Genomic DNA, 22,018 nt, shown 5'->3' on the forward strand with positions numbered 1-22,018 from the left:
AGGGGTAATCAATAACTATGGACAGCTCTAAGCCCACTTTGAAATGGTGCATGGCTTCTTCCTCTTCAGTCTAAATCAAGAGACCACTTCCTTCTCAAAGGTTCCTTCCACCTATAAAAATCTTCCCTATAAATGGAATATGATATCATGGTCCATGGATTATCTTTTTTCTTAACTGGATTTTAAAACATTGCAGAGCTGAACAGTCAACCAAATGTTTGAGGAACTTCTTCCTAATGACATCTTATCCTGGATACAGCATATGTGTGTGTGTGTTTAGGCCTTAAGTCTCCACTTAAGAAAGTGGTTGAAGTATTGTTTTTTCTTTAACATATGTCTGATTTTATCAGTATGGATTTTCCTTCCATGGATAAAGCTCTCTACTTTTCCATAATTTAGAAAATGATTTCATGATTTCTCTGATCAAAATTATTCATCTTTTGGTTTTTCAGTTGTTTTTCATTTGTGTCTGACTCTTCAGGATCCCATTTCAGGTTTTCTTGGCAAAGATACTAAAGTGATTTGCAGTTTCCTTCTTCAACTCATTTTACAGATGAGGAAACTGAGGCAAACAGGGTTAAGTGACTTATCCAGGGTTACACAGCTAGTAAGTCTGAGGTCATATTTGAATTCACGAACATGAGTCTTGAGGTACTCTGTCCACTGCATCACCTAGCTGCCCCCCTAAGTAGAATAAGACAAATTAGGCCAAAGAAGCTCTTAATTTGAGAGCCATGGAAGAAAATATGATACACAGGAGATGCATTGGGACTGGTTTAAAGAATTAAACACAGATCTGGGTCTGTGTGTTTCAGTTAAAGGATTAGGATTCCAGCAGCTAGTGAAGGCAAGCTTTGGGAACACCTTGACCAAGGCTAGACCATTGCAAAAGGAAGGCAGTAGGGAGAGTGAAAGCAGTTGATGAGTGGAATTCTCCACCAGTGACCAGACAATGGCCAACAATAGGTCAGAAATCCAAAGGTCAGAAGATTTAGACTTCTCATTAGAGCTAGTGGTGATGCCCCCAGAGCAGTAGTGAATGACAGACAGCTCTCTGCAGTAGGAGCTGGGAGATAACTAGACCCATTGAGGAAAGTGGCTAAGGACTCTGTAAAGACGCTCCATCTAAAAGTAATTTAATGAGGCTTTTTCACAAAGGAAGAAAAAGTTATAAAAAGCTGTACCTTTTTATAAAAAGCAATACCTTTGCCATAGGTACTAATCTTCTACCTGCTTTCCCCTAAACTCTCTGTATAGGGGAGGTAGAGTGATTGGCTTTGTTCTGTAGTGTTTTAATTAAACCTGTTTGGTAAATATTCATAACATAAAAAAGCTAATAACTGTGCCTTGCTAATAAATGACACAAAGGATGTCCAGTAGACATCTTAAGCTCGTTGTCTCTCCCCAGTCTCTCCCCCTCCTCTACCTTCCCTGTTACTGTTGAGGGTGGCAATACCGTCCTTCCCAGTCCTTCAGGCTCACGTCCCATCAGTCACCCTCTCCTCACTATCTCTCACCCTGCATGTCCAAGCTCTTGCCAAGACCTGTCAGCTTCACCTTTTCTCCCCCTTTCTCCTCTGATGTTCCCACCACTCTAGTGGCAGGTCCTCATTGTCTCATGTCTTGGCTATAATCTAACTTCCAGTCTCTCTTCTTGTTCTTTACTCCCCTGACCAGGCTATTCCACCAAATGCTGGCTCTGGACATTCCAACTGTCCCCACCTGCAATGCTCTCCTTCCTCTGCTCCAACTACTGACCTCTGTCCTCCCTTGCTTCCTTTTCAGTACCAACTAAAAGTCTACCATCTACAGAGAGCCTTCCCCAAACCCTCTTTAATTCTAGTGCCTTCCCTCTTTTACTCATTTCCTGAATATCTTGTACAGAGCTGGCTCTGTATTTGTTTGCATGTTGTCTCCCCTCCCCCTCCCTCACTATACTGTAAGATCCTTGAGAGCTAAGACTAACTTTTACCTCTTTTGTATGTCTCATGCTTAGCATAGTGCCTGGCACTTGGTAAGCACTCAATAAGGTTTGTCGATTGATTGTTCTTGAGCAATAGTTCTAGAAAACTATCCCCAACCCCTCAGGATTTTACTTCTAGAACCTTAAGGAGAGAAATGGTCAGTTACCCTCTGAGGACCCAATTGGGCACTCACAAGTACAAATGGGAAAAGGGGGAGAAGCTCCTCATGTTACAAATTAGAAAACTGAGTCCCAGGAAACAGCCCTAGGGTTAGCCACACAAAATCCTCTTTCAGATTGAGACCTTCTGTAAATTGCTCTTCTTTTAACTTTTCCCCCTAATTCTCTCAAATATTTTCTACCCAAATGCAGTTTCTTCCCTTCTTCACAAGCCCTCAATCCCTCCAAATCACTTTCAAAATCTTTCTCTCTCAACTTGTTCATGTCAAGTCTTTCTTCATCCTCTTCTACAAATACCTTTTAAATTTTATGTCAGTCATTAATTCAGTCAAAAAAGCATGAAATACTTAATGCCAGGTACTGTGCTGAGCACTGGAGATGCCGAGCCAAGTCTAAAAATAGTTCCTGTCCAAGAAATTCATTTAAGAGAAACATGTAAATGGGGACATATAAGATAGGTGACATCTTTTGAATACACCCCCTTCTCTTTTTTTCCAATTTATTTATTTGAGTTTTCAACGTTCATTTCCACAAGATTTTGAGTTACAAATTTTTCTCCTCATCTCTCCCCTACTCCCCACCCCAAAATAGCGAGCCTACTGAATACCACTTTCCCCAATCTGTTCTCTCTTATATCCTCCCTCCTCCCCCCCCCCACTTTCTAGTCAGGCAAGATGTATTTCTGTACCCCGGTGCCTGTATATCTTATTTCCCAGTTGTATGTAAAAAAAAAAAAATTTTTTTTTATACATTTGTTTTTAAAACTTTGAGCTGCAGGTTTTTTCCCTTCTTCCCTCCTCACCCACCCCCACTGGGAAGATAAGCAATTTAATACAGGTTGTACATGTGTAGTTACTCAAAACATTTCCCTAGTGGATATATTGTGAAAGGCTGACTATATTTCCCTCCATCCTGTCTTGCCCCTCACTTATTCTATTTCTTTTGACCCTGTCGCTTTTCAAAAGTGTTTGCTTCTAACTACCCTGTCCTCCAATGTACCCTCCCTTCTTTCATCCGTTCTCTTATCCCCTTCCCCCCTATTTACCTGGAGGGTAAGATACCCAATTGACTGTGTATGTTATTACCTCCTTAAGCCAAATTCAATGAGAGTAAGGTTGTTTTCACCTTCCTGCTCTTCCCCTCCATTGTAACAGTTTTCTCTTACCTCTTTTTATATGAGATAATTTACCCTAATCTATCTCTCCCTTTCTCCTCCCAATATATTCCTCTCTCACCTCTTAATTTTATTTTTTAGATATCATCCCTTCATATTCAACTCATCCTGTGCCCTTTGTCTATGTATACATGAACATACATATGCACACCCTCACATATATATATATATACACACACATACCCACACCCTTCTAGACATATATATATATATTCCCTTCAATTGTCCTCATATTGAGAAAAGTCTTATGAGTTACAATGATAGTTTTTCCATGTAGGAATGTAAATAGTTCAACTTTAATAAGTTCCTTATGATTTCTTTTTCCTATTTACCTTCTCATGCTTCTCTTGCTTCTTGTATTTGAAAGTCAAGTTTTCTGTTCAGCTCTTGTTTTTTCATCAAGAATGCTTAAAAATCCCCTCTATTTCACTGAATGACCATATTTTCCCCTGAAGCATTATACTCAGTTTTTCTGGGTAGGTGATTCTTGGTTTTAATCCCAGCTCCTTTGACTTCTGGAATATCACATTCCAAGCCCTCTGATCCCTTGGTGTAGAAGCTGCTAGATCTTGTGTTATCCTGATTGTGTTTCCATAATACTCGAATTGTTTTTTCCTGACTACATGCAGTATTTTCTCCTTGACCTGGGAACTCTGAAATTTGGATGTGATATCCTAGGAGTTTTCTTTTTAGGATCTTTTTCAAGAGGTGATTGGTGAATTATTTCAATTTCTATTTTGCCCTCTAGTTCTAGAATATCAGGGCAATTTTGCTTGAGAATTTCTTGAAAGATGGTGTCTAGGCTCTTTTTTTGATCGTGGCTTTCAGGTAGTTCAATAATTTTTAAATTATCTCTCCTGGATCTATTTTCCAGGTCAGTGGTTTTTCCAATGAGATATTTCACATTGCCTTCTATTTTTTCATTTGTTTGATCTGTTTTATACTATCTTGATTTCTAACAAAGTCTTTAGCTTCCATTTGCTCTAATCTAATTTTGAAGGGATTATTCTCTTTAGTGAGTTTTTGAAATTCCTTTCCCATCTGGCAAATTTGGCTTTTTAAGGCATTCTTCTCCTCATTGGTTTTTTGGGCCTTTTTTGCCATTTGAGTTAGTCTGTTTTTTAAGGTATTACTTTCTTCAGTCAGCCTGTTGACTCACTTTTCTTAATTTTCTTGTATCATTCTCATTTCTCATCCCAATTTTTCCTCCACTTCTCTTACTTGGTTTTCACAATCCTTCTTGAGCTCCTCCATGGCCTATAACCAGATCATATTTTTCTTGGGAGCTTTTGATGCAGGAGTTCTGACTTCATTGTCTTCCTCCTATTCCATGCTTTGATCCTTTTTGTCCCCAAAAAAGGAATCTATGGTAGAATTGCATTTCCTCTGCTTGCTCATCTTGCCAGTCACTTACTTGACTTTGGAACTCTTTGCCACAGTAGAACTCTGCTTTCAGAATGGAGAGAGCTTTGTCCCAAATTTCTGGGGTTTTCACAGCTGATGGAGCAATTAGGAGGGTGCCCTCTCTGCAGCCCCCCATGCTCTGGCACCAGGCCACACACCCCAGGACCACCACCCAAGACCGAGATCCAGATCCAAGCAGGTTAAAGCAAAAGCGATTACCCTCTGAATGCTCTCTTGGTCCCCCTACAATCTGCAGGCCAGGAGCTCCTGAGGCAGCCATGCAGGGCAGCTGCCACACTTCCACAGCTTCTCACTCTAGGGGCAGGGGCTGTCCACCCCTGTTCCAGCAGAGTTCCACACTGACCTTTTACCTTGTCTTTGGTGTTTATGGGTTGAGAAGTCTGGAAACTGCCACTTCACATGTATTGGAGGAAGTGGAAGCTGGAGCCATGGGGAAGTCCTGTTTCTACTCCACCATCTTGGCTCTGCCCCCACCCCCTCCTCTACTCTGACACTGACACTGCTCTAGGAAAGGGCCTTCATCGCCTCACTCTTAGATTATTGTAATAGTCTGCTAGTGGGACAGTTTAAACCCTATCTAAAGCCCACGTACTTAGTATTCAAATGTACTCGAAGGAGTTAGTACTTTGCTTGTCCCTTTTAGTTATGTTTTCTTTTACCTCCTGGATCAAATTTAAAAGGTCCCATTTAGGATCACCATTTTTACTTAGCCTCTTATTGTTTTCACTGATACAATAGCAAAATTTCTAAAGTTACTAATATAATTGTAGTTACCAGGGGTCCTTTATATTCTTTTACTAAATGGAAAACATTTGACAGTCAATCACATTAATAGACTTAAATGTTTTTCTTAAATTTAAGTTCACTAATCCATTAAAATTAAAGCGTTTACACCTATCATATCACCCTTTTGAGAATCTATTTTATTTTCGTACCATTCAGAAAAGATGTGATACTGTATTAACATAACTTTATATATATATATATATATATACATATATATATATATATATAAATGTACAAAATGCAACCAATAAGCAGGGAGATGGCAAGTCTAAGACTTATCTAGACACCTAGATTAGTAAGTCGAAATAAGTAAATAATGGTCAGAATTTCAGAATAAAAATTAAATCCATATGGTCCTCTATACTTTCATCTCATTTTAGTATGCAGCTAGGTAGCACAGTAGAAAGTGTGCTGGACCTGGAGTTGGGAGTTCAGATCTAGCCTAAGACACTTAAAGTAGCTGTGTGACCCTGGGAAAGTCATTTAACTTCTGTTTGCCTCAGTTTCCTCAGTGAGGACAATGGAGAAGGAAGTGGGAAACCATTCCATTTGCCAAGAAAACTCCAAATGGGGTCTTTATCAAGCATAAAGAAATAGATAACTAGGGGCAGAGAGGTGGTACAGTGAATAGAGCAGCGGCCCTGAAATCAGGAGTTCAAATCTGATCTCAGACACTTGACTCTTAACTAGCTGTGTGACCTTGGGCAAGTCACTTAACCCCAATCGCCTTGCCTTTCCCCCTTCAAAAAAAAAGAAACAGATACTTTTTGAAGCAATAGCCACATGGTGTTATAGCCAACTCAGAGTCAACGTGGTGGGAAACCTTCCTGTTTAGAAAGTAACCAGCACAGTAGGGAAACAGAGTTAAGAGGATGCAGCCATTACCTTTTAAGGGCCACCTTTTTCAACTTTCCCAGTCATTTAAATCCACTAGTGTTTTCCTGAAGACAAGTCTCCGAACAGCTCTTGGCATTTCCCTTGAATGGTGGAAAGCTTAGGCTTTTTTTTTGGTCTTTCATTTTGATAGCTACCAAAAATGAAGATTTTCTGTTATTCCAACTTGGGTGAAACAAAATCACTAGTTCTATATTCCTTAATTAAATCCTAACCCAAACTTTTGAGGTATACAGGTATTTTCTTATCTTGTCAAGTAAGCCTGGACAATTTCCAGTCCCTTTAGGTGACAGCTTCTAATTTACCTAGATGATTATGTTCTAATCGTTCACACCAGACATACCAAAGGAAAGGGGAAACATTCTCTTCCCAATTTAAATGAGATTCTTCATTTCTCAGCTGGTAAGAATAGGATAGTACAAAGTTTTCAGAACTTCAAACTGCAAACTGCTTGCCTTGTGTGAAAGATAAAACTTTAATAATGTTGCTTTGGCATTTCTGTTTTAAGAATTGAGCATTTTCTGTCCCACTCTAGAGAAAAATAATAGAACTGTGTTTGTGTGAGTAGTTAAATGGTGGGGAGCTATTAATCCCAAGAACTCACTGCCATATTTCCTCTTTTATTTAAAAAAAATCATCTCACCTGTCTTAATTTCCCCAACTTGGCCAGAAAATCAGCCAACACTTAAATCTCTTCACCAGTGCTAGACACTGTTAAAATCTAGGGATACTAAAAGCAAAAGACAGTTTCTGCCCTCAAGAAGCTTACTTATAGGGGCGGCCAGGTAGCACAGTGAGTAAGACCACTGGCTCCAGTGTTGAGAAGACCTGGAGATCGAATCCCGGGCTCAGACACTCAGCACCCACCCAGAAACACCTGGCCATGTAACCTTGAGCAAGTTACTTAACCCCAATTGCTTAGGGGCAGCCAGGTGGCTCAGCGAGTAAGAGCACTGGCTCCAGTGTAGGTATGACCTGGGGATCAAATCCAGGCTCAGATACTCAGCACCACACCCAGAAATAACTAGCTGTGTAACCTTGAGCAAGTTACTTAACCCTAATTGCTTTAAAAAAAAAAAAAAGCTTACTTATAATCTAATCTAAAAGGTCACAACTTTGAAATTCAACAGAAAGATTCTCTCATATAAATTTAATCAAAGGTTCGGTAGAAGTCCCTTTTTAGGGGTGGCTAGGTGGTGAAGTGAGTAAAGCACTGGCCCTGGAGTCAGGAGGACGCGAGTTCGGTTCTGGCCTCAGACACTTAACACCCACACAAAAAAACTAGCCATGTAACCTTGGGCAAGTTACTTAATCCCAATTGCCCTCCAAAAGGCAAAAAAAAAAAAGTCCCTTTTCATTTGAAAGGAAACTTTTAAGATCAGAACTGACTCCTTTACTTAGAATTTGTAAAAGCATCAGTTAGTGGTCATTTAGATTGACAAAACTCAACAAGTATAGATTTAGACCAGCTATTCCAGAGATTCATTTTCCAATTTCCAAGCAGAAGCTGCAGTGGCTTGGTATCAGAACAGATTAGATCCCATAATTACCACTGACCACTCTATCTACTCTATTTTTGTCTAAATCCTGTCATTTGACAAGGAGATAGAGGATCCCATTGAGTGTTACTTTAGTCAGAGTTGAGTCAGCTTTGTCTTTACTATAGCATAGAAACAAAATGAAAAATTTAAACTGTAAGGGTGACAATATATCAAGACAATATGTCATTAGATAAGTCTCTTGCTTGTGGAAAACAGGTGAAAGGGCCATGGGATCAGAAAAATCCTAGTCCTATTCAAACATTGACCAAGAAATAGAAAAGGCTTTCCCAATGGAATAGGTTTCCTCAGAGAGAAGAGATAGGAAAAGAGAATAAGGAAACATAAAACACTAACTTCTGTTGTTTTATTAACTTAGACTTCTCAAGTGCTGGACTGCCACTTTATTGGCTCTCTAGAATTTCCCCAGATAGGAAAAACACCTTTTCTGTGCATACTTGAAATGCTTGAAGATGAGATTCTAAGACAGGAAGAGCCAGTAGTTGCCAGAATAATTTCAGGAATGTTCAGGGTATTTGCCAACTAATGCATGAATAAACCACTACAGCTTACAAAGAGACAAGGACCCAGAAATCTACTTACCGAATTAAAGGAATGACACCCCATATGTAGGTGCCGGACATGAGTCTCAATATTTTACAGATGGCATATACATATATATGTGTGTGTGCATGTGCGCTCTCTCCTCCTGAACTTTGACTAAGATCAAATAGGTTATGTGGATGAAAAAGAGACATTTTTAGCAAAAGAAAAAAGGATGCTAAAACTGTTAAGAAGTTCTTTAGCTTTGCCATTTGCCCCAGACAAAATAAAATAGTATGTTCTTTATCAGTCAGTTAATTAACATTTGTTAAGCTCCTAATTGTGCTTTATTAGATAGAATAAAGAAAAGTGAGTTTTCTGAGATTTTTTATAACTGTAAAGTGATTGGAAAAGTGAGGCACTGAAAGAAATTTTCTGTACACTCAGTCCCTTTATATAATAACACCAAAGATAGCATAAAATTGAGTCTGTTTTGTTCTTCCAAATTGGCATTTATAACTTAGACATATCTCATTCTGCATCTCAATTCCATCACTCCCTTGTCAGGAGAGGGATAACTTGCTTTGTCATTGATCCTCTAGAATCATAATTGGTCACTGTTGATGAGAATACTTAAATCTTCGAAATTTGTTTTTATGATATTGTTGTTAGAAGTTGTTATCCTAGTTCTGTTCACTTCACTCTGTATCAGTTCATACAAATCTCTCTAGGTTTCTATGAAACCTTCCCTTTAGTCATTTCTTATGGCTCAATAAATTCTATTATATTCAGTTATCATTATTTGCTCAGCCAATCTCCAACTGAAGGGCACTTCCTTTGTTTCCATTCTTTTCTGTGAGAAAAAGAGCTGCAATAAATTATTTTTTTGTAAAGGTAGAGCCTTTCTGTCTTTGAGGTATATCCCTGGGTCAAAGGGTATACACAGTTTAGAGTTTTTTGAGGTCATAATTTCACATTTCTTTCCAGAATGGCGATACCAATTTACAGTTATACCAACAATGTAACAGTGTGCCTTTCTTTCCAAAACCCTTCAAAATTGTCGTTTTCCTTTCTTATCATCTTTGTCAATCTGATTGATGTCAAGAGAAGCCTCAGAATTATTTTAATTTGTGTTTCTCTGCTTACTAGTTATTTGGAGAATTTTTTTCATATTGCTTTTGATAGCTTAGGTCTCTTCCCTTCAGAAATTCCTCTTAATGCCATTTAACCATTTGCCTATTGGGAAATGGCTCTTATTCTCATATACTTGAATCAATTATATATCAGAGAAATTTTGTGGAAAGTTTTTTTTTTCAGTTTACAATTTTCCTTCTAATTTTGACTATGCTAATTTTGCTTATGCAAAAAACTGTACAATCTTATGAAGTCCAAATTGTACTAGATGAACACTTCTATCCTTAACGTGGACATGAACTCTTCCTCTATCCATAGTTGTAAAAGGGATTTTATTTCTTCATCCTCTAATTGTTCAGGGAAGACTAGCACTTCTGGTATAAGGGCTTTTCATGGATGCTTATTTTTGTTTGGTGCCCACCTTCACCCAACCTTTGGCTCCAAGAAACTGTAGCATGCACAATGGTTACACCCCAGTAAACCGTCTTGGTAGATAGTCAGGCCAGATGGAGGATAACCAAATGGCTTCAAATCTGTTGGTGATTTAGGGGGATATCTACCCCAAACGTGCGAAGACTTTTCCTGGGTGGAATGGGAAGATGAGAACAATTTGTTCCTTTAGTGGACATGAAGGTGACCAGAGCAGGTGCTGTGGAGTGCTTAGAGCTTAGTCAGGCATTGAAGACTACATCCTGGGCCATCATCAGTTGTCTTGACTTTTGTCCTTCCACTCGACTTTAATGACTCAGGAAGAGTGAGACTGAGGAGTCTGTGCAGTTGTGTGTCATTTAAACCCAGTTCACACAGGGGTCAAGATATCACCATTTGGTGTCATTGGTCTTCTTCGAAAACAAAGGAGGAACAGTAATAATAATAACAATTTGTTTATGAAGTTACCTTACATAGCTAGATCACATAAACTAGACCAAGGGTAGGGAACCCGGGGCCTCGAGGCCACATATGGCCCTCTAGGTCCTCAAGTGTGGCCCTTGAACTAGACCCATTTGGAGGTTATTTCAGGAGATGGTTTGAGATTTTGGTTTAAACCTACTTTCTACCAGACTGTTTTCAAATTTTCCCAACACTTTTTGCTAACTAGTGAGTCTGTACACCCGTAGTTACGGTCTTTGAGTTTAATCAAATACTCTGTTACCATGTTCATTTGCTTTGGTTGTACACTGGGTACTTAATCTGTTAAAACATTGATTGATTTTTCTGTTTTTTAACCAGTACCAAGTGGTTCTGGTGGCACTTCTAGTCCTCCTTCCTTCCAATTTATTTCATTATTTCCTTTGAGAATCTTGGCCCTCTGTTTCTTCCGATGAATTCTGTTTTCTTCCAGCTCTCTAAAGTAATGCTTTAGCAGCTTAATTAGTATCATATTGAATCTGTAAATCAATTTAGATAGTATTGTCCTTTTCATTATATTGACATAGCTCAATCTTGAGCAATTGATATCTCTCCATTTATTTAGGGCTGTCTGTTTCTGAAAAGTGTTTTGTATTTGTATTCATAATAGTTCTTGTATGTATCTTGGTAGATGAACTCTTAAATATATTAGTCAATCAATAAACATTTATTAAACACCTACTATATGCCAGGCACTATGTTAAATGCTGGAGGATACAAAGAAAGATAATCCTTCCCTCAAGGAGTTAACAGTATAATGCTGAGACAACATGCTAACAAACTATATGCAGAATAAATCTGAAACAATCAACAGAGGGAAGGCACTATAATTGAAAAGACTTGGGAAAGTCTTCTTGTAGAAGGTAGGATTTTAGCTGAAACTTACAGGAAGCCAGGAGATATAAGAGAAAGAGCTTTCCAGATATGAGAGAGAGCCAGTAAAAATGCCTCGAATCAGATGTAGTATCTTATATGAGGAACAGTAAGAAGGCCAGTGTCACTGGATCACAGAGGACATGGGAGTCCATAGCAGGGATTAGGCATCAGAAGATTGGAAAGGTGTGGAGGGACAGGCAGTGAAGAGCTTTGAATGCCAAAATAATTTGGTGGTGTGACATCTTTCTCTATTTGGGGAGAATAATAATAGATGTACTTAACATAGATGAATAGTTCTTCAAATGCTTTATAATTCCCTTGGGGTGTTAATTTATGGCTTTAAAAGGACAGATTTGCCTAAGAAACGTTTTTTTTTGCTTTTTGGAGGACAAGTGGGGTTAAGTGACTTGACCAAGGTCACACAGCTAGTTTTTGTGTTAAGTATATGAGGCTGGATTTGAACTCCGGTCCTCCTGACTCCAGGGCCTGTGCTCATAGGTGGCACTATGCCACCTAGCTGCCCCCTAAGAAACTCTTACAGTATTTGTTGGGTGCTTCTCAGAGTTTGGTAAGAGCTGAAATAGCCTTGAGCTATGTTTAGAAAAAGAGGTATCTTCATTCCCCAGCTATTAGACATTGCTTAGTGGCTTAAATCCTTTAAAGAACCTGAAAATGGCCACAGCTGCTGAGCAAAGAACCTGTGGTGCAATGTGAGGGGAAAGCAGCCTAGGAGATGATTATCAGCAGCACTTTGGGGAAGGACCTAGAGGCAGCTTTGTTGATTGGGAGATAGTATTCCAGCTGCAACTCATCTGAGTTCCTTAAGTTCCCTTTCCCATTGATGGTGTGGGATTCTGTGAGAGAGTGTATTCCCTCTTGTGTAAGGGAGATTTTTTTTTACCTTTTCCCAGGAATTCTCCTTAAAAGCTTTTGCTTTGAGTTAGTGTTTTTAATCTTGTTCAATCTGGTCCAAGAGGAACGTCTCTGAGGGCTCATGAGCTGTGGGTTTGAGGACATGCTGACCTAGGACAAGTCAAGTCAAGGAGCATTTATTATTTGCTAGGCACTGTGCTAAGTGCTAGTGTGTGGGTCAAAGAACCACTTACCCAGCAATTAAGAAACACAAGTAGACATGAGATGGACAGGAAGCTTTATTCTGCTTCCTGGGAAAGGGGCATCCTCCATTAAGATGAATCAAAGGAAGGAGGTCCCCAACGTGGGACAAAGCGAGCCTTTTAAACTAATTCAATCAGGTCACATTCCCCCAATGTCCCTTGCTCCCACTGGCTAGGAGGTTAGCTTACAGTCTAGGGCAGGAAGGAGACAAAGAAGGCTCAGTGCTAATCTAAATATATATATACCACTATTTGAAAAGTGCTACCACAGGGAAAAGGGAGGGCTTCTAAAAAGCTTTGAAAGGGCTTAATGTTAATGTGCCAGCAAGGGAAAGGAGAACGGGTCCCGAGTTGTGTATGTTTCTTAGGGAATCCAGGCCTCTGCTCCAATCTCTCTCTTTCCTTCCTTATTCTGGGAAGTCTTCACAGAGAGTACAGAGAGTGGATCCCATTCAGTAGGAAGGCCAAAACAGTCCCTTCTGGGCTCACAGTCCAATGAGGGTGACAACATGCAAAAAACTATCTACAAACAAGATATAGATATATAGATACATATACTCACGTATATTTATATATGTGTGTAAATATATATATATATACATATATATACATTTATATGAAATTGGAGATAATCTTAGGGGGAAGGCCCTAAGTGTAATGGGAATTGGGAAAGGCTCCTTGCAAAAGGTGATATTTTATCAGAGACTTGAAGAAAGCTAGGGAAGCCAGGAGGTAGAGATGAAGAGGGAGAGAATTCCAGGTATAGAGGGCAGCCAGTGAAAGTACACAGTATCAAGAAATGGACTGTTGTGTGCATGATCATCCATTTAAACAGGTATAACTTTCAGGGGTCCACATTTGTTAGAGTCTGGGCTACCTACATATAAGAGATCAAAACATGCAAATAAATGGGCATTTGCTGACATACACATAAGTATCTGAAGGCCTTGTAGAACCTAAAAATATATAGAAAAGAAAAAATCAATCACAATCACAAAATGAAAATAAGCTATTTTTAATGCAAGTTTTTACTAGAACGCTTCTTTGATTGCAAAAATTCCTTTCTGTTTCGTCCTTCAGGAGCTACATCTGAAGAGCAATTTAAAAACAGGTTTAAGACAAAATTGAGAGCTTGGTGTGGTGTCCCATTTCTGTAATCTACATTTGTTTAGACATCAGTATGAATTGTCCGCAGGAGGGAGTGGAGGCATCAGGTTGCTTGAGGATGGGCAAACCAGCCCAGGTTAGAAATGGAGCATATCAAAGTTCCTGTGCCAGTCTTTAGCTGGATCAGGCTCATGAGTAGCCCTTGCTACTCTATTTCTTATTTGCACTTCTAGCCTACCTGAGATGAGGAAGACCCAATCTTAAAAAAAAAAGATGAAAATACAAGGAAATTTACATAATGCCTTTTTAGTATGTAAAGGAAAAGGAATATCTGAAGGAGACAGTGACATCTCTAAAAGAAAATAAGAATGATTCATTGGGAGTAGAGGTGGGGGTAGTTATTTAAAATAAATGAATCAGGGAGCACATAGATAAGAGTAGGATTTTTGTTTGTTTTTTAGTATAACTCCCCCTAATGTAATAACCTCAAAAAAGGACATATGTACCACATAGAGTGATCAAAGATGAATGAAATGAAAAGTCTCATGAAATAACATCACAGAGCTAAAACACTCTAAGTTCCCACTTGGCTTGGCCTACTTCATAGGCTTGGATGTAAGGATCTGGTTTTAGTGATCCCTACCCCTATACTCCCCCAAGTCTCTGACTTGGTCAGAACCTCCTACAGCTGGCAAGAAGTGGAAAATATTGATCCTACCCAGATACACTAAGGCAAGCAGTGTCCTAGGGGATAGAATGGAAGACTGGCTAGGCACAGAGAACTGGGCTAATGTGCCAAAGGTAAAGGGGACTAGGAACCTGGCTGTAGTCAATTTACTCTGGGCATTGTCCCAGATGGCACACCATATCGCCCCACTAGAGGAAGCTGACATGGTTTAAGGAAAAAAAATAGAAATTGCAGCACTAGAAGGAAGAGGAGCCCAAACAATGAGGAATGAAGCCAGAGACTGGGAATATATGAAAAAGTCTGAAAGATGAAAAAATCCAGTTGAGAATTGGTATAATCCCAACTCCCAAGTAGATAAATCAGCAGTGACACTCCTAAATACAGAAATCAAAATGAGGAAGAACTTTTTAAAAGTCCAGAACTGTAAGAATTTTACCATAAAGGAATGTGAAACAAAAACTCACAATGAAAAAGAAAATTCTATATATTCTCTAAGGATCATGCAATAGCAGAAAGAAACTCTAGAATGGTTCAAAAGTATAATAAAACTTCATAAGAAGGTACCAAAATAGAAATGAGGTCAGAAATCAGAGGTCGGGGGCGGGGGCGGGGGGGGGGCGGCGGCTAGGTGGTACAGTAAATAGAGCGCTGGCCCTGGAGTCAGGAGGACCTGGGTTCAGATCCAGCCTCAAACACTTAACACACACACATAAAAACTAGCCGTGTGACCTTGGGCAAGTCACTTAACCCCAGTTGCCCTCCAAAAAGCAAAGGAAGGAAGGAAGGATGGATGAAAGAAAGAGAGAGAGAGAAAAGAGGTCTCAAACCGTTATGATCCCTTGGGCAGTTTACTCAACTTTTTTGCATTTCTCCTATCTCCTCTCATATTTGTCACCTATCTAACACAAATTTTATGATGTTTAGATCCGACTTTATTTGTGTGAAAAGTGTTTTGTAATTATGTTCATATAGTTCCTGGGTTTGTTTTGGCAGGTAGACTCCCAAATATTTTATAATGTCTTCAGTAACTTTAAACGGAATTTCTCTTTTTATCTCTTGCTGTTGGGCAATTTTATGATGTTTAAATGAAATTATATAAATTTGAAGAAGGAAGTTACAGAGTGTTTTTATATATGAAGCTACTATACTTCCTATTTTACTTTCTTCTTAGTGCATTTCTCTAGATCTTGTGAAAAACACTTGTCTTTGTTTCAAAGAATACTTGAATTCAAGATTTAAATTTCAAAAATGGAACGATTTTTTGAGTTTATATATACCCACATATACACACAATACTCATGTACTTTTTGCCTTAGAAAACTGGAAACAGATAAAACTCTAAGAATACCATGTATATGTATACATATAGACATTACATACACATCAGTGTTATTAATGGCTTTTCTTTTTTATATGTGAGCCATTGCTTCATATCTTCCCCTTAGAACTATTCCTTTTAAAAAGAAAAAATAGTTAAGCAAAACTAGTCAACAGCATATGTATGTTACATATATTTGAATATGCATACGCATATTTGCATCTATTTTCTAGAATAACAAGTACTGGAATTTCCTCCTTATGCTACAACTTTTAAAAAGCAGGAATCTAAAAATAACCAGGCACCAGGGATGTTAACTTCAGATGAATGTTTTTCTTCCAGGTTAAGGCAGGAGAATGGCATGGTTGATTCAATGCCTCAGTGGGAAGCAGCATTAAGGCATCAAAAGGAAAAAAATGAAGCCAACCCCAATAACCGGCGATCCAGACACAGATCACGCTCGTATGTGAAATCTACCTCTTCATATTAAAAAAGAAAAATTGAAAAAGTGTATTATTACATGTTGAGCCAACCAGGCTGGTCCATTTCCTTTGCATACTTATAGTTTTCATAATGGATAAATTCAAACTGATTTATTCTACTGTTTTTCTATTTTTATATATTAAGTTGCCTTGGTTTCTGATAGCCACTATCAGGATTGGAGAATAGTTCAAACAAACTGTCCTCAAGAAGAAAAAAAAACAAAGGCAGATGCTTAACTCAAAAAAAAAAAAAAAGGTTCAATGGAAAATTTCCTGTATTTAGAATCAGAAGACCTGTGTTTAAATTCTGGATCTTCATTTACTGCTTGTATAATTTAGGGCAAATCACTTGACTGTCTGAGTCTTAGTTTCCTCATCTGTTGAATAAAGGGAGTTTGACTAGATAATGACAGATTCTTTTCAACACAGACTTTATGATCCTTTGGTCAAGAAAGGCTATTGGTGAAGTACTTGTTAAACCATAGTTTATCACCAGAATTTTTAATGTGTTGTTCCAGATTGAACGAGTTGCAAATCTAGTCAAATCAAATTAACATTAAAATAATTTAAATTAACATTGGTAAGCAGGAGTCAGTGAATGTCAGTCAATCCTTTATTAAGCATGGTATTGCTAGGTGATGCCACCCATGAACATAATTATCCCATTTCAACAATGAGATTTCCATTTGCTGAAATTAATTTTTCTTTGAACTGATAAAGGAATAGTTTAACTTTCCTCTTTTATTTAATCTATGTGCCATCTGGGTTTAGAAGCTCACCAAGCATAGTTCTTTGAAGTGAACTTAGATTTACCACTGATTCTTTTATGGCCCTGGAATAAATGGTAGGATGCCTGGAATTACTTTTGCCAAGTAGGAGGGGTGTGACCCACATAGCAAGAAGGGTGACCACCTGTAGGAAAGTGAATGCTGGAGAGAACCTGTGTAGGTGGGAGATAGAGACTTGGGCAGAAAGATGTCAAGAGAGAAACTGAGGGCTGGACAATATTAAAGAAGCCTAAGTGAAGCCATTACCCAACATGCCTTTGTAACAGACTGTCAATACAGTTAAATCAGTAGCCAATATAAGATATGCTATTATTTTCAAAGGGGTACTTTTATACTGAGGATTTTAATAATATAAGAATAGCTTTTAATAACATAAGAATTAAATAGCTTGTACTATGTGAATTTTGGTTTTTTACTAAATAAAGTTTTTAGCTCAAAAATTGAACACATGATAGCCTCACTACAAAGAACAATTGGGTATACTCTTGGATTGTTTTTGACTCCTGTAATGCAATGCTCACAGTGGTTGCTATGAATATGAAGGTGTATTTCCAGGTTTGAATGACAAGATATAACAGACTCTCTTCTTTGAAGACAAAACCAAGATATTTATTCATATACCAGAAAGCCAAATCCACCATCGTAATAAAGAAATTGGCACACATTACCAATGCAGGGAGTGCTGCCATTCCCAAGTCTTCCTTCCACAAACAAGATCCCTTAAGCAAAATACCCCTCTCTTACCCATGCTAACTGCTGTGCCTCTCTCAGCCTCTTCTCTTTCAGCTCCACCACACTCTCCCACTTCCTGTTCTACCACTCAGCAAGCTCCTCCCACCACAGGCTCTATGTGACTCAAGCTCAAAGTAGGTCACATAGGCCTATTAATAGGCAAGAAAGATCTTCCCATTCCATTAACAATACATTAATAATACAACTCCAGAGTAAGAGATTCATTTATTGAAATATCAAATGATCCCCTTTGAAGTCAACTACAAACAAGAAAATCAAGAAAACCTTGAAGGTCTAAAGTTAATGTTTACAAGGAATTTAGTAGACACAATGTTTTGGTAATTTTTTTTTCTTTTACCTGAATCTATCCTCCTTTCCTAACATGTGTAGAAAGCTTTAAAATCCAGTTAAATTTCAACTTCTAATTCATTTAAGTACATGGAAGTGTTTTAAAAAAATAGGCATGTTTAAAAGTCAAATATATTAGTTTGGGGTAAGATAAAGCTACATAATAAAATATAATTTAGCAAATGCAATAAAAATCTTAATGACGTTTAGCTTATAGCTAAAATGTGTATTGGTGCAAACAGAAAGTTAATGCATTCCTTATTATTAGCCCAGAGCACAATTTAGATTTATTTAAAAACATGTGTGCACGAGCACGCACGCACACACACACATACACACAAGATCTGGCAATTGAAGGGAATTGGCATTTGCTTCTTTAGTTTAGGAAATATCCTATGCCCTGGAATTTGGGGCACTCCAAACACAATTCGAACTAGAATATGGGCAACACAATGCTTCATAGAGATAAAATTATCAATTCAGTTAAAAAATAACAAAGTGACTCTTAATTGACTAGTCTTCAGTTGTGGGAATAAAAATTACTTTGGGATTATAAATTATATTAATTTTGAATCATTTCATAGAATCATAGGTTAGAACTGGAAGAGCATTTTCAGATCATCTAGTCAATGTATAGGTGAGGAAACTGAGACCTGGAGACGCATGTTAGTGACTCACCCAGAATCTACTTAATTTTTATATTGTTAAGTGATAGAAATAATGGTGAGGGTCAAACTACCCTTCAAGGCCACTCAGTCTCACTCTCCTATCATCAAAACCAGAGTCCAGTCATTGATAGTTGGATAGTCACAAATATCAGATATCCAGACGCTTTTGAAACTTTACAGCAGTTAACAATATTCTCTTTACTTTCTCTAAGAATCTTTTAGTTATCAAATATTTGGGGTCCAGTGCAAATCACAACTGTGTTAAACTACCTTTTTCTGAAGATGGATAGCCTGGTTGATTATTAATAAAGGCATATAATCCAGCAGTGTAAGTTAATAGTAAGTTACTAGGAGAGGAAGCTGGTAGAACTACCAAGAAGGCAGATGGTGCACTGAACATTCTGCTGAGCTCTATCATCTCTTAAGTTACCAGCAGTTTTCCAACCTATACTAGCCAGGTGCTGCCATCTCTAATTTAGAACAGCTTCTGCCTCTGCATAAAAGTGTTTCACCAAAAGTAAGCTCCCTAAGCATCTGACTGTCACCTGTTCTGCTATCTTGGGGGTTCCACCAACTCATTTTCCCTTGTATCTATTATTTTACATTAAGTCAAGACAGTTCGTGTTGTTCCACAGTGTCCACAAAACCAAAATATGATCTTACTTGTTTTGCTTCAACTTAGAAGTGGTGAGAAGGAAGGAAGAGAAAAGCCATTAGCCTTCTTTGTTCTTTTAGGAAACTAGAAAGAATAAGTCACTGTAGGAAACTCAGGTAGCATGTACTGCTCATCTGTTGTTCATTTGAGGGCCTGATTTTTGTTTTATTTTGCTTTAATAACTCTTATAGTTAAAGTGCTTGTAATCATCACGTAAAGCTCATCAATTCTCCCAAAGCTTAGCACCTGCTGTTTTTGCCAAATTGAAGGTCTGTACTGACAGTGGGCCAAGTGAAATGCCAGGCTTTCAGGGTTGATTCCTGATTTCTGTGATTACAGGAGAAGCCCAGATATCCAAGCAAAGGAAGAGCTGTGGAAACATATTCAGTGAGTATTGTAACAAAGGTTATCAGACCCGAGTGCTGTTTGTGGAGCTTATAGGAGAAAGCCTAGCCAACACTCAGAAAATCATTAGGCCAGATCCTGTCCATGTGTTCCTTATTGTTATTACAGTGATATGGTAATAGAGCAGCCAGAATATGTCATATACTATTGTTGCTGATATAGATAGCCCCTGACCACCAGAAAGCTCTAGAACTTTCCAGTCTAGGCCTATGTAACTTTGAAGAAGATATAAGACAGGCCAGCCAGACCCAAATAAGCACTGAGGAAAATTGTGTGTGAGAGAGAGAGTCCCAGAGAGCGAGACACAAAGACAGAAAGACAAAGATGGTGTCCAGCCAAGAAGATTTTTTTTCCCTTTCTTTCTTTTAGAACAATTCCTTGAATTTGAATTAACATTCATCTATTTCTACATTTGATATTGCAATATGTTTTAACACAGGACACTAGTGAGCCAATAATGATTGTTTGAGGCAATTGCATCATCATAAACTTTGCTCTCTTGCCTGTTTCCCTTCCAGGAAAGAACTTGTGGATCCTTCTGGATTGTCAGAAGAACAATTAAAAGAGATTCCTTACACCAAAATAGAGTGAGTTTATATTTGGAATTTATTTTCACAAAAGTATGAGGAATAGTCTTCTAAGCATTACTCATTGTTTCATAACCAGTGTTAAGTAAAATGAGACTTTAGTTACTTCTGTGAATTTTTTCTTTAATTTGCACTTTAAAGATGAAGGTGATTGTGAGAACTTCCCTTAAAACCACTAATTCTTGTTTGCAGGGACATGAGAATCACGATCTGCTTCTATTAATTGCTTATTTTCTATCTTAGGAACAGCTATGCCTTTAAAAACTACAGTGAATTTTTCCTACAAGATTAATCCTTCAAAATGCCATGTGAACAGTAACAAATTATTTCTTAATCCCTAAAATTTAAGTACATCTCCTACAAACTTCATCTGAGGATGCCCAGTGAAATACTCATTTTTCAACACATCAAGCACGCTTCTGGAAACCTCTTGGGAACCTCTATATTCAGTTATTGTGTGGCAGCAGCACACACGTTGACTCTCCCTCATATACCCTAACTACCCAGTTTCTCAACCTACTCACCTTCCAGGAGTTACTCCTCCATCCCCCCTCAACCATGCAGAAAGATGGTCATATCTTTGATCTTGCCATCACCCCCAAATGTACCACCTCCGTATTCAAGAATTCTGAAATCTCCTTATCCATGCATAATTTGTTGACTTTTTACCTCTCCCCTTGCCTTCCCTTTAAAAAACCCTACTTGTCTGCACCGCGACTTCCAATCAAGTAACCTCTTATTTGTCTTCTAGGCCATCTTCCCTACACTAGCCACTCTCTCCTCTTCTCCCCATCTTGACCGAGGGTGAACCGATTCATCTCCTCTATTAAATCCCTAACCCCCTTATCACATCACTGATTATGCCCAGCCAAGTCTCAGCTCTGGATCACTCCCACAGTTTGCCACCTTTGTTCCTGTAGTACAAAAATGGACAAAGTCACACAACTGTTCCGTGTCCGTTGTTCCACAACTTCAACTCAGCCCTAGGCAATCCTACTATAATTCCCTTAACAATTCACTATCGCACTCTCCACAGCAGTCCTTCCAAACTTTTTCATCCCTCCATGATTCCCTCCCACCCCCTTCTCAGCTAAGAACCTTGACTCATATTTTGCAGAAAAAAAATTGAGGCCATTCACTATGAACTCCCTCTTCTCCCCTCCTCTTCATCTGCTATCAGATGCCTTCTGCTATCTCCTCCTTCACCCCCATCTCATATGATAACATGGCCTTACTCCTTACCAAGAGAAACCCCTCTACTTCTTCGAGTGATCCTGTTCCATCCTATGGCCTATAACAGATTGCCTCTGCTGTCATCTTTACTCACTTATTTTCAGTGTCTCCCTGTATACTGTCTCCTTCCCTACTGCCTACAAATATGCCCATGTCTCCCCCATACTGAAAAACTCTCACTTGATCCTTCCGTCCTGACAATCATTCTATGTTCCTTCTGTCTTTTGTACCTAACTCCTGGAAAACACCATATACAGCAGGTGCCTTCACTTTCTCTCCTCTCACACTCTTCTTAACCCCTTACAATCTGGCTTCAGACCTTATCATTCCCCTGAAACTGCCCTCTCCAAAGTTACCAGTGATCTCTTAGAGTTGCCAAAACCCAAGATCTTTTCTCAATCCTCAGTCTTCTCTTTGATAACTTTCTTCTCTTCAGGTTTTCAGGATACCACTCTCTCCTGATTCTTCTC

General features: G+C 38.6%; 1 protein-coding gene across 1 annotated transcript in view; it reads left to right on the forward strand.

Moving 5' to 3' along the window:
* EPB41L4A (erythrocyte membrane protein band 4.1 like 4A) overlaps positions 1–22,018 on the forward strand; it is a 205,325-nt gene that overhangs the window by 175,309 nt on the left and 7,998 nt on the right. The window contains exons 18-20 of the mRNA XM_069087776.1: positions 15,993–16,112; positions 19,663–19,710; positions 20,247–20,315. Coding sequence (XP_068943877.1) covers positions 15,993–16,112; positions 19,663–19,710; positions 20,247–20,315 — 237 coding nt within the window. The remainder of the gene's footprint in view (positions 1–15,992; positions 16,113–19,662; positions 19,711–20,246; positions 20,316–22,018) is intronic.

This window comes from Petaurus breviceps, unplaced genomic scaffold (genome assembly GCF_028583685.1).
Source record: "Petaurus breviceps papuanus isolate PSGF00001 unplaced genomic scaffold, PetGlider_PUasm1.0 183, whole genome shotgun sequence".
Classification (NCBI taxonomy): Eukaryota; Metazoa; Chordata; class Mammalia; order Diprotodontia; family Petauridae; genus Petaurus; species Petaurus breviceps.